Raw genomic sequence first — 12,892 nt, 5'->3', positions numbered from 1 at the left:
TGAAAAGAAAGTGTTCTCCAAAACATGTAAATTTCCCTTCTTTGTTATTGTGGAAAATCCCTTCCAAATTCTTTTATTATACAAGTGTGTGTGTGTGTGTGTAGACACACGGAATTTTGTTTGATTAACTTAATTCTATGCCGGTTTGCTTCGGCAATCAAAAGGTTAGGCAGCATCAAAGACTTCTACCGTTGTGAAATAGCCTTCCATTGATTGCTGTTAAGCCCAAAATCTGACCTTTTTCTTCAATATTTACCAAACTGTGTCACATTTTCAAAGGTCTTGCATGAGCAGCTTTGAATGAATTCATTTATTTTCCTATTGACCGCGTGATACTCTGTGTCTTGTGTTTTGGTTTGTGGCTGGCTAGATATAATGGTGTACCAGGTTTTGCGTATGAAGACTAAATCTCTTTCACCGAGCATGAAAATGTAGACAACGAGATATTCTCTTCTGTAGCCAAATCATCTCTATAAAAGATGACATAAATCACTCCAAAACTCAACCGTGAAACCCCACAAAAAGCACCTTGGGTCTATCCCTCGGCGTATTTTCTCCTAGCATAGGAAAACATAAATAAACAATAATAATAAAAAACTCCCGAGTGTTGTAAACACATATAAAAGCACCCGAGAATCATTCTTGAGTTATTAAAAGGTCATTGATCACGTCCTTTAAACCAATCCTTGCCCGTTTCTGAGTTGATTAAGCAGATTTTTAATTATTTGCTAGTTAGTAACTCTATGTAAAGAAAGACGATAAGATAAATGAAAGTTATTCCTATCTGATAACTTCTTGTGCTTCATTCCTTTCTAAACAGTGCACTTCCTCTTGCTTTGGATAACAGCTTTCTGGATACACCTCGGCATTAAGCAAGGTATGTCTATGCCTTCTCCCTTCTGGTAATCTTAGCTTAATAGCAATTATCTTCTATCCATCCCATTCCCTTTTAGCCGTTTCCAAGTTTATGCATGGAAAACTTTCTCGTCTTTTAAGTTTCATGTTGTTGGGTAATATTGTAGAATTCATGATCACAAAAATGAAGAATGTGCGTTGTCGTGGCGGGTGTCATCTGACCTCGGTCGTCTGGCTCATCATCTTCTGCTTCTTCACAGCTGCTTCCGCGAAGACCCCAGTCAGGTTCGTCCTCGTCCCCAGCTTTCCCCCCCTTCATTTTACATTTCTTTTTGTTCGTGTGTGTGTTTGTGGAGAGAAAGAAAGAGCCGGAAGAGAGAGAGACATTAGAGAGAGAGAGAGAGAATGCACTAATGAGATTATTATTGTTATGTTCACATGTCTCGAAACTGTTCTTAGTTGGAACAGGTGAATTTAAGGCAGACATTCACAGAACAACTTTTTCGATAACTTTTTCCTCTCCAATAATTTTTGCGTCATGTTTTTGTGTGGTGAATGGTGGCCAACACCCCACAGTTTGGTGCTGCCCATCTTTTTATTCTTGTCTTGTTCTTTTTTCACGTTCACAGTCAAATTAAACAACCATTTCCATACATAGTATTTGGTTCTCTCCCCCTTCTCAAGCATTAGAGCATTAAACTAATCAAGGTCCTAATTAGGCTAAAACATAAGTTAACAAGAATCTAGCCATAAATAGGTCCAATTTTTAAAAGGCTGTGCAGTGGCATGCTTTGCCTTCAAAAGCAGGGCACGCCTGTGAGTTGTTTTGTTAATTGTCATCTACAATACATGAAGATTCGGACCCACGACATTTCAATTTTTATATATTTAAACTTAGAAATTGATTTTTTCTCTCTATTTTTCTCTCCTTCTGTCTACTTATTTTTTATTACGTGAGTACTGCAGTTATTCTTTTAATATTATAAAAAACTTCATGACTTTTATGGGACAAATAAATGTTCATAAATTCTTACTTAACATTTTCAATTCTTAGAAAATATTGTAAATAATTATAAAAATAAAAAAGGGATATATATATATATATATATATGTATGTATGTATGTATATATATAAGCTTTATTGTGAGGTGTAATATATGTTACCGTGATTTACTATGCAGAAAAATTCCAAGGACCAGCGACAGCTCGGCTCTTGGGGTTCAGCTAAATATAAAGAATCGTCAACGGGTACTCAATCATACATTATTTTGGCTAAATAATTAAGTTACCAATGAACCATTGATGAACATGAAGGCGTCATACTAGTACAATTTTTACTAATTAATTGGTTTTTTTGGCCTTCTCAGGTGGTGATTGATAATGGACTCGTCGAAGTCACATTCTCCAGTCCAGATGGTGATGTTACCGGAATCAAATACAAAGGAATCGACAACGTGCTTGAAATCGGCAACGATGAAGATAATCGAGGGTATGCACATTTCATTTTAATCGTGTAAAAACCTGTTCAATCTTCTATAGAATCCTTTAATCTGTGTTAGCGAGAGCAATTATACTAATTGCACTTCACGATATTTCGAATACAGATACTGGGACGTCGTCTGGAACAAGCCAGGAGATCCCATCATCTTCGACAAGTAAATTTCTCTCTCTCTCTATGTTGACATAAGCCAATGCCATGATACTAGATTTAGATCCTCTTATATTCCAAGAAATATGAATGTCCTGACCGGTGCAGAGCGGCAAATTGCACAGTTTAGGGTGCATATGCCATGCTACCAAGCTTAAATTGGATTGGAAAGTTGTTTTGTAATTTAAAATTCTTCTACTCTGCAGGTTAGTAGCAACAGATTTTAGAGTGATAATGGAAGATGAAAACCAAGTGGAGGTATCCTTCACCAAAACATGGGATCTTTCAATGGGAAACTCCACAGTTCCTTTAAATGTAGACAAAAGGTGAAGTCTAAATATTCTACACAATGCTTTAATACCATGAAGAATTAAAATATGCTTTCATATTAATTTGATTTCATGTTTGCAGATATATAGTAAGGCGTGGTCAGTCGGGGCTCTACTTGTACACCATATTGGAACGCTTGGAAGGATGGCCCGATGTTGACATGGATCAAATTAGAGTCGTTTTCAAGCTCCAAAAAGACAAGTAAAAACTAAAACAAAATCCATTCAATTTGCTATTAATCGATGAGTTCTACTGTAGTAGTGCTAGGAGTAACCAACGACTGATCTGATTTACTGTACATGTAAATTCTGGAATTTATTTTGTCAGGTTTCACTACATGGCATTATCGGACTCCAGGAAAAGGACCATGCCAATGCCTGAAGACCGCGTAAGTGGCCAGCCTCTGGCTTATCCCGAAGCTGTTCTTCTGACCAAACCGATAAACCCAGAACTTAGAGGAGAGGTAACTATTATTTCATCTTTAATTTCTCTGATGTGCCAACCATAAATAGTTGAAAAGTGACAGGCATGGTTGTCACTAGCTAGCCTCTGCTAGGGGATTATCATTGCTGGCTCGGTGAATTTTTTTCGTCATTCTTGTCCCTTGCGTCCGTTGTCTGAAAGTCCCGTGACAATGTGAGGTGCAGGTGGATGACAAGTACCAGTACTCATGCGAGGACAAAGATAACAAGGTGCACGGGTGGATTGCAGAGGACCCCCCTGTGGGATTTTGGATGATCACACCCAGTAATGAATTCCGCGTTGGTGGACCCAACAAGCAGGATCTTACTTCCCATGTGGGCCCCGTTGTTCTCAATGTAAGCAACCCAACTCTCTAATTTATCCAGATTCTGTGATACATATTCATGTCCGATTCCTTTAGTGCCTAAACAAGCTGAGGTTGTCACTTGTCGGCATAATTTTCTAACTTGCTATGTTCAGCTTTTGTCTAATTCCTTCACTCACATGTAGATGTTCACGAGCACACATTATGCTGGGAAGGACTTGAATACAGAATACAGAAATGGAGAGCCATGGAAAAAGGTCCTTGGCCCGGTACTCGTCTATCTTAATTCTATTTCACCGAAAGAAGATTCCTCGATACTTTGGGAGGATGCTAAGGAACAGGTTATAAATCTGCTACTCAGCTACTGATTCTATTGAGACGAATTGCGGATCATACATTTTTATTGACTGTAACATAATGTTCAATTGATTAATTTAGATGTCAATAGAAGTCAACCGGTGGCCATACGATTTTCCTCAATCAGAAGATTTCCCTTCTTCAGATCAGCGCGGTGCTGTCACTGGCCAATTACTAGTTCGTGACCGGTAATGCCATGGTGACTCTCGATGATCAACATGATTGAAGTAAATAACTGCTAATAATTGTTATTTTTTTTCTTTCATTCCAGATACGTCAATGAGAGGTTACTGTATGCCTCCTCTGCTTATGTGGGTTTGGCCGCGCCAGGAGATGTGGGCTCATGGCAAACAGAATCCAAGGTAACTTCAGTTTGAACTTGAAAAATCTTTATTTGAATTATCCAGAGATTTATCTATCTTCTTCTTCTGAAAAAATTGTTCTTTTTTCAGGGTTATCAATTCTGGATTCGAGCTGACAGACGTGGGCATTTTTTGATTAAAAATGTCAGAGCTGGGAACTATAGTCTGTATGCATGGGTTCCTGGTGTCATTGGGGATTACAAGTATGATGCTAATATAACAATTAATCCAGGTATGATAATCTTTCCCTCTCTCTTCTTGATCAAGAGTTACCTGTAACAGGATCAAAATGGATTTCCCTTATGTTGCATACTATGTGTAATGTGTCAAAATGCAGACGTGGTTATATTGAAAACTATGAGACTCTTGCTTCTTTGTCCTCCTCCTTTTTGCTCTGGTTAATAGCTTGATTATCACATCCAAAATGCAGGATCTAGGATCAGATTTGGTCACCTTATATACGAGCCTTCAAGAAATGGTCCTACTCTGTGGGATATAGGCATTCCTGACCGCACAGCTGCAGAGTTCTACGTACCAGACGGATACCCAACACTGATGAATAAATTGTACACCAGTGATCCAGCAGAAAAGTAAGCCCTCGTCAAAACTGCCACGCATTCCGGCTGCAGATTTGTCTTGCCTTCCATATATCTATATAACTCTTTATATGTCCAGGTTTAGGCAATATGGATTGTGGAACCGATACTCCGATTTATATCCCAACGATGATCTCGTTTATACCATTGGTATTAGTAATGTTAAAGACTGGTTCTTTGCCCATGTTACCAGGTAATTGTCTCACTTAATCTTTTAGCAGTAAGCTGGCTATTTAGGTAACTTTTGCCACTGCTAATTCTAACATTTGATCAACAACAGAGATGCAGGAAATAAGACGTACGATCCAACAACATGGCAGATTATCTTTGAACTCCAAAACGTAAACCGAAATGAAAACTACACTCTCCGATTGGCCTTGGCTTCAGCTACTGCATCCGAAATACAGGTATGTAAATTACGCCTCCTTCTCATTATCTGCCATTTTACCTGCTGCTAGAATTGCAGTTCTCTTTAATCAAATAATACTAAGAGTTGCTATAATTTGGTCAAAAGGTTCGGTTCAACAATCCAAGTAGCGATCGGCCACTATTCACAACAGGAGCCGTAGGAAAGGATAATGCGATTGCAAGACATGGGATTCATGGGTTGTACTGGTTGTATGGCATTGATGTCCCAGGCTCTCAGCTTGTCGAGGGAAAAAATACAATTTACCTCACTCAGGCTAGAAGTGATGGCCCCTTCCATGGTGTCATGTATGATTACATTCGTTTAGAAGGACCAAGAGGAACTTGAACAGTTGTAGAGGAATCCTATTATTCTTAGGATCCAAATAGATAGATTATATGTTAATTCAATATTGATGGTATAGTTCATATTCTTTTATACAGAAGAAAAAATTTGAATTCCAGCAATGATAGAGGCTCGCAAATTTCAATTTCCCATGTTTCCTTTTTTCTTTTTATGTCAGTAATAATTCGGCTCTGCCTTTCCATTGTTCTCTCTTTGTCAATGGTCCGATGAGACATCTTTCTCTGCATGATTACAACTTGTAAAACAAACCCTGTAAGAAAACATCAGTATTTGGTCATTAGCAACAGCAGTGCATAAAACCTGGATTCTTAGACCGACCAATTTCTAGTCTTAAACAACGTGAGACAACATTTCCTCAGCGATCACGTATTTGTTCCTGTTTTTTCTTAACCTTGGTCTTTGTTTTGGATGTTTAAGATGAATGAATTATTACTTTGGTCACTGTGTTTGGGTGCGTGCCTATCATTGCTAGCTAGTTTATGAGCAATAAACAAATGGTTTTAGTTTATCAGCGCTCTTTGTATATCATGAGCTAGGAATCATAAGAGGGTTTAATCTAACCTAGCACTAATCTTGTCCCAAAACATTCCCTCTCTTCCCCCTCATTAGGGGTGGAGTCGTCTTTGAAGTTCTGCTAAAACCCTCAAGTCTAGATAGGAAATTTGGTTTCGATTTGAATAGCCGGGCAGCGGGGGATTTTTTACTGAAAAACAAAGTTCTCTGACATCGAGCACCGATTTAAAACAGGAAAAGCTCAAGCTTCTCCCACTTTGAAGGTGGGTAAAGTTTGTTCAATTGTAGACCTTGCTAATAACTTGTTAGAAACTCGAAATAAAGTTTAAGACCTTTGCTAATAACCTGCTGGAAACTCAAATCCTGTATTACGAAGTACAGACCCAGCAGCATTTTACTGGCTTCTAAAGCATTTAGAGACTGTATACCCCTTCATCACTGCTTACACCCCTATAGCATTTTGCTCCCACCCCATTTGAGTGGATGTTTTTCTTCCTTGAATACTTATAGCTTAAAAAATGAAAATAAATAAATAAGCTCTATTCAGTTTGTGGCCGACTCAGGAATCATTTCACAAGTCTGGATTACGACTTCGCAGGCCCTTGGTTTTTTTTTCCTTTTTTGATAGTATGCCCTGTTTTCTTCTTTCAGTTGTTAAATATGGAAGGTATCCTGACCATTTGTCCTTTGTTGTGTTGGTGGTGCCTACAAAAACATGAGAAATAGGTCGTGGAATGCATCGTCTGCCATAGTACCGACCCAGATTTTCATAATCCCCTGTTCTTCCATCATCTGCGATTAGCTCATGCTCTGGCACTTAGAGAGAGATATTCAACTGTTTTGCCCTGTTTGTAGTGGCCGCCCAGATGTAGTGCTCAGAAACCATGTTTTCAGCACTGGTAATAGCAGTGTTCTAAAACTCTGGTAATGGCTGAACCATTGATAGTCTCTCGATATTCAACTTCAAACACCGGAGCTGCAGTGAGCAGCTTCCTAGGGCATCCGGAATGTATTCCTCTCAAATTCATCAAATAAAAAACAACTGCACCCTCAAGCACATTATGATGCACTGTTCTTGGAAATCCTAAATCAAGGAGCTCAGCAAGAAGGTTGGGTCTAAAAGACTGACTTTTGCAGGCGTATGTTAATAGTGGAGGGCATATATAGGTGTCAATGTTGATATCACCAAATATAATGATCATCTTCACATTTTACTAGCTGAAGCAACAAATTTCCAGTTTATGCATAAATCTTTCTCAAATTTTCTCCTCCTATTCCTCCCCCTCACTTTCCACCTATCTTTCAAATAAAGGAAAATGCCTCGGAACGTGTGATTTCGTCTCTCTTTCCTCCGATTTTAAGAACATGGAGTTCGAGAATTTGTGCAGCTAAACGATTATTTATAAAAGACCTACATCATTAATTATATGAAATGAATCCACGAACAATGAAGAGATTGGTTGCACAACACAGTAAAGAAAGGATCTGCTTCTCTCAATATAAATTTATTGATTGGCACTGTTGTCATTTACTGTACAACTCGACAGCTGAGGATTCCTATGGAACATTCAAATGGCAAAATTCTCCTAGTATCAAGGTTCTTAACTGGGGCAATGAACCCCAATAAGACCTACACACATTCATGAAACTGTATCATGCTTGAGCAACTTTAAATTTTCCACAACAGGCATAAACTCTTCTAGGCTCTCTTCAAACAAAATCTCAAATCGGCCTGGCCTCTAGATGCTGCAGCCAAATTATTCCATATTTTGAAGTTTAAGTTTTGACCTGAGTTTCCTTAGAAAACCTTCATTACAAAAAAAAATCTAGAAGAACTCAGAAAGTAGCCTTTCTAAGCTGCTTAAATGCTTCTATTAAAATTTGTAAACCATTTCCTCTGTGTATCCAGCTTCCTTTAGTAGGCCAGTGAGCTGCAACAGGGCAAATAGCAAGTATTAACCAAACGACAAATTGTTGACTCGTCAGAAATAACAAAAAGATGAATGCACCAGTCCATACCTCCCCCTGTGAACGATCTTTAGCCTTATCACCAGATATATGTTTCATCATCCCAGGGGGTCCACACACCTGAAAGAGCAAACAATATTGAGAGCGGAGGGGTTCAAAATGAGTTACAAACTCATTCCAATTTCCACGTCAACTATATGGGAAAGCAAAAAAAAAAAGAGTTTACAGCTGATATGGATGGGTACATTTTCTGCCATGCAAGAACATATCTTTTCACTTAATGGACTAATGAAAGAGCAGGGTGACACTGACTGTGAGTTGAAATTTATAGAACTTAATTAAAGAAAATAGAAGTTGAAAACTATCCTAAACAGGGTTAAGTCCTTCGTAGCGTACCCAGGAAATAGTGATTATTGTTTCATAATTCTATGAATGCTATGTTGGTCAGTGATTTAAAGAAGCTCCTTATAACTCGCAACTTGAGTTTAGAAAAACGTAATCTGTTATGTAGGAAAAGGTATCTGTAACACGCAAGAAAGTCCCGACATCAAGAAGCAGTATTTATTTGAACAAGGGTTCATCATATCTGCTACGAAAGAAAAAGTATTGGAAGGGATAATGTCAATCTGAAAGCTCTAATTGACAATGCAAAGACTTTTTAAGGGTTCAGTGAAGAAAACAGTGATGGAGCGAAGATTTTCTTGGGTAGGCAAACACACATGCAAAACAAATCCAAAATAGTAATACCTGTAAAAGAGTATGCTTGCATAAGTATATGTTTGTGTGTTTGAATGTGTAATTACCTACATGCAAATTTAAACTTGCCTTGATATTAATGTGTATATATCGAGTACTCCACGTGATTGGAGAAAAAAGCCAAATCCAGTGTACCATATTAACGAATATATTAGGCTCAGCTTCGGAGCAAGAAACATGGATGACTAAGTATTTAATGAGCTACTATATAGCATAGATCAAGAAAACAGAAAAGGCTTAATTATCTAGTAATTGTTTCTAGTACAAGTAGGCCATGGCCCCCTCCACCACTGAACTAGCTTATATTTAATGAAGGCTAAAGATGCAGAAGTTACAAATTGACATTTACCAGGATAAGTGTATCATCACTCGGACCAGGTAAGCCTTTAACAACCATATCTTTTGATATGTAACCTGAACCTCCTTTCCAGTTCTTCGATGGATTGTCTACGGTATAGAATATCTGGGATTTTTACCATAAAAAATATCAAGGAGTTTTCATTGGAGAAGAATAACTGTAGTTAAACTGATACAGCAAATTTTCAAATTCAAACAACTGATACCTTTAAATTTGGATGGCTAGCAGCAAGAAAGTCAAGCTTCTGTTTAAGAAGTATGTCATCAGGGGAGACATTGGCATAAAGCAACGATACCTGTTAAGAAAAAATATAGATCATCAATTTGCTACTACTTTAGGTGAGAAGACTTCATGAAAAAAATAGTGAAAATGATTGATCTACATAAATAAATGATCTTGTAACTTATATTTGTGATATTCTGACATCCATATAATATTTGATGCTAACAGAAGCATTCAAATCATCATTAAGGTATGAGTGAAAATACAAAGTTACATATTAAATGGGCAGAAGCTAATGATCACAGAAAATAACATTAAGACAGTGTCACCTGAGTGTTGTCATCGGGATTCTTCAGTATAGCCTCAATTACTTGAAGCATTGGAGTAATGCCTGTGCCACCTGCAATCTGAAAGAACATGATAAAATCATCAAACTGGATAGCAATGAACATGTTTGTAAATGGACCTTGCAATAAGAACTAGATAGCACAAATGCAAAGTGATGAAAATATAGAACAAAAATTGAGCTAGCAAATCTTTTCCTTCGTGCTACATGTAGAATTGGACTGATAACCCACTATTATTTAATGTAAATATGATAATTGACTCTTCAGAAACACATATTAGGCATGGTTAGAAGAAAGGATGCAGAGCTGGCAATTCCCAACACCACCTTTCCCCTCATACCACTATTCTTTAATGTAAATATGATAATTGACTCTTCCGAAACACATATAGCCATGGTTAGAAGAAAGGATGCAGAGTTGACAATTCCCAACACCACCTTGCCCCTCATAATTAAGAGGGGTTAACACCCTTCACTTCGCTTCAAATCTACATGAGCTCTTACCATGCCAATGTGCTTCTTCATATTGGGAGAATATCTGAGCTTTTCAATGGGCCTGAAACAAGAAAAAGGCATCAGTGATAAAGACAATGTACAGTAAATATCTGTTAGCTTATGGTTGTGAATAACATACCCTTTCACTTCAACAACATCTCCAGATTTTAAGGTAGCGAAATGCTGACTCATTTTTCCTTCAGGATACACCTGTAAAAATTTGAAAGGAATGGGAGAAAAATTCAAGATGAGGAGCATTAACTAGGAATAAAAGGTCATCTTTAATAGTCTAAACTGAGGAAGTATGCGAGGAAAAATAGCTAAACAATTATGTCACTTACCTTGATTAATAAATCAAAATATCCCTTAGAATCGGGGTCTGATATAGGAGTATACCTGAGTAGAGAATAAGTTCCACAAATTAACTTTCAACAATCCAAGAATAAACTAACCATTTTGCCAGTAAAATCATTTCAAGAGAAGAGCCATGGAAACCACATTTTAACATGAAACTGTTTATCTTCCTTTTTTTCCAAGGAGGAGAAAAGGGAGGCAGCAGCTTTGATGGTCAAAATTCTGCTTGTCAAGGAGACTACAAAGGCCATAGCAAGTACAATTCGGATGGAATTCCATCCTAGGTCAAAATTCTGCATGTCAAGGAGCCTACTAACGCCATAGAAGTATAATTCAAAAGGAATACCATCCTATGTATTCAAGACATCCAGTTCTAAGAAACAATTTCAGTACTCAAGTATCAAGAACACTGAGATCCAAGAAAAAATTATAAGCAGTCAACTTTTACTCTAAAGAAAACAAGCCTCGCCATGAAAAAGTATGGCTGGAAGAAATCAAGCACCATATTGAGAGAAATAAAATTGGATCAAGCATATTGGAATCTAGAATGGGGAGACTTACGGGCGTACAACATATTTTGTTTTTCCTTCAGCATCTTGTCCTATTGGAGCCCTGCAGTTACAAAAGTACATCAAAGCAATGAAAGAACCAGAACACCAAATTAAAAAAAAAAAAACAAAATCTACAGAAAATATATGGAAGTATCAGAACAAGCGGCATAAAACACACCTTGTAATAATGCATGAAGCAATATCTAAACCCAACTTTGCAGCAGGATCAAAGGAAAACCTGGCATTCCCAAGAAAAGGGCAGGAAAACAAGTCATGATTATAGGCATGGAACACAATTAACAACTACAGTAACATTTGCCTAGAAAATCAGTTTCTCAGAGACATCACATAACGTGCTCCAGAACAACCCAAATTCAGTCAAATCCACAACAGGGCAAAAAAAAGCATACCTGAATAAATGAGTATTATGGCTAACTCTGGCAGTGTCTTGCAGCTTAAATTCAATCCATTTATCTGGATTGAGAGCTGAAAAGAGAGACAACAAGCAAGCAAGCATCAATATTGTTCCCAAAACAGCATAGCCACATTCCATCTTATGAACATAAGGGAGGAGAGAGAAAACCCACTCACCAACTTTTGGGCTGCCTTCTACTTTCACCTCTTCTAAATGAGCCTGGTACATTGTCAAAAATCACAAAGCATTTAAAAAATACTAAAACTGAAGAAGAAAAAAGGAAATACTCATCTCATAATCAATCGATTATGATGATGATCATCATCATAATCATAATATCCATTTAATCAAAAACAAATGAGTGTGATTTGATAGAAAACCCAGATGGGAAATTACCAAATTTGGAGAGTTGTAGTAGTACAAATAAGAGATTCCACCGGTAACTGCAGCGATTGCTCCAAAAGTGGACTTGGGCTGACCTCCGAATGAAACTGGAGTGGCCTTAGATAGTCTCCTGAAGAAGGTAGAAGCCATTTTTGTACACTCAAACTAAATTCCAAGCTGCAAAGCGAAGAAGCAAACTGTTAGCTAGGTAAATATATTCTTAGACAAATTCTACAGTGCCGCTGCATTAAAATGCCGTTACTGTGATACAATGCCGACGCTGTCCCTTGGCTGCCACGTGGTGATGAACCTCTGTATTTGTTTTTCATTCTTTCCCTCAAAATATTGAAACTACAATTTCGCCCCACACTTTATGAAATTTTAACGGATTAATGACACATTTCCCCTTATACTCTTACTTTTTTATGGATCTTCCCTTGTTTAGAATATTTTATGCATTCTACCATTTTACTATTGTTTTGTTAAAATTTATATCCTTTCATCTAATTTTATTACGTGTCAAGAATATATGTATTAATCTATAAGATTATCACTTGAAAATTAAGCTGAAGTCGGGGATTTCAAACCGCTATTTTTATAGAAGACTGTATAAGCCACAAGCTGTTCGATAAAATGACAAGGAGAAAAAAGACTGGAGTTAAATGGAGGAAATCATTTTTGAATTTATCCATCCCTTGTAAGAAGAGAAATACTAGTGAGAAAGAGAGAAAAATTTGCAGTTGGTGGCACTCAAACACTTAGTGCTAACTTTCTGAGTACAGGTGCCGATTAAAATAGAGACAACCAGGTGTGTGCGTGCAAA

At 37.5% G+C, this 12,892-nt stretch overlaps 2 protein-coding genes across 3 annotated transcripts; one reads left to right on the top strand and one right to left on the bottom strand.

The window, feature by feature from the left end:
- Positions 1-508: 508 nt before the first annotated feature.
- LOC133688760 (probable rhamnogalacturonate lyase B) lies at positions 509-5,808 on the top strand. Of its 2 annotated transcripts, XM_062108367.1 has the most exons (17): positions 509-877; positions 1,023-1,140; positions 2,037-2,103; positions 2,223-2,344; positions 2,460-2,510; positions 2,710-2,829; positions 2,915-3,034; positions 3,161-3,296; positions 3,481-3,651; positions 3,806-3,961; positions 4,059-4,165; positions 4,249-4,339; positions 4,430-4,571; positions 4,770-4,929; positions 5,015-5,128; positions 5,216-5,342; positions 5,450-5,808. In XM_062108367.1, the coding sequence occupies exons 2-17, from the start codon at positions 1,028-1,030 to the stop codon at positions 5,687-5,689; spliced, it is 2,037 nt and encodes a 678-aa protein (XP_061964351.1). In that variant the 5' UTR covers positions 509-877; positions 1,023-1,027; the 3' UTR covers positions 5,690-5,808. The 2 variants fall into 2 exon arrangements, with proteins under 2 accessions (XP_061964351.1, XP_061964350.1); XM_062108366.1 differs by lacking the exon at positions 509-877 and having other exon boundaries at positions 1,021-1,140.
- A 1,901-nt stretch (positions 5,809-7,709) lies between these two features.
- On the bottom strand, positions 7,710-12,287 carry LOC133690047 (NADH-cytochrome b5 reductase-like protein). Its single transcript, XM_062110193.1, has 13 exons — positions 12,082-12,287; positions 11,862-11,904; positions 11,681-11,756; positions 11,449-11,508; positions 11,281-11,331; positions 10,707-10,761; positions 10,505-10,575; positions 10,375-10,426; positions 9,854-9,931; positions 9,508-9,597; positions 9,294-9,407; positions 8,240-8,308; positions 7,710-8,151 (listed from the first exon to the last, which is right to left on the bottom strand). The coding sequence occupies exons 1-13, from the start codon at positions 12,217-12,219 to the stop codon at positions 8,095-8,097; spliced, it is 954 nt and encodes a 317-aa protein (XP_061966177.1). The 5' UTR covers positions 12,220-12,287; the 3' UTR covers positions 7,710-8,094.
- Positions 12,288-12,892: the final 605 nt, after the last annotated feature.

Source organism: Populus nigra, chromosome 3, assembly GCF_951802175.1.
Source record: "Populus nigra chromosome 3, ddPopNigr1.1, whole genome shotgun sequence".
NCBI classification, from domain to species: domain Eukaryota; kingdom Viridiplantae; phylum Streptophyta; class Magnoliopsida; order Malpighiales; family Salicaceae; genus Populus; species Populus nigra.
This window is presented reverse-complemented; position numbering and strand designations above follow the sequence as displayed.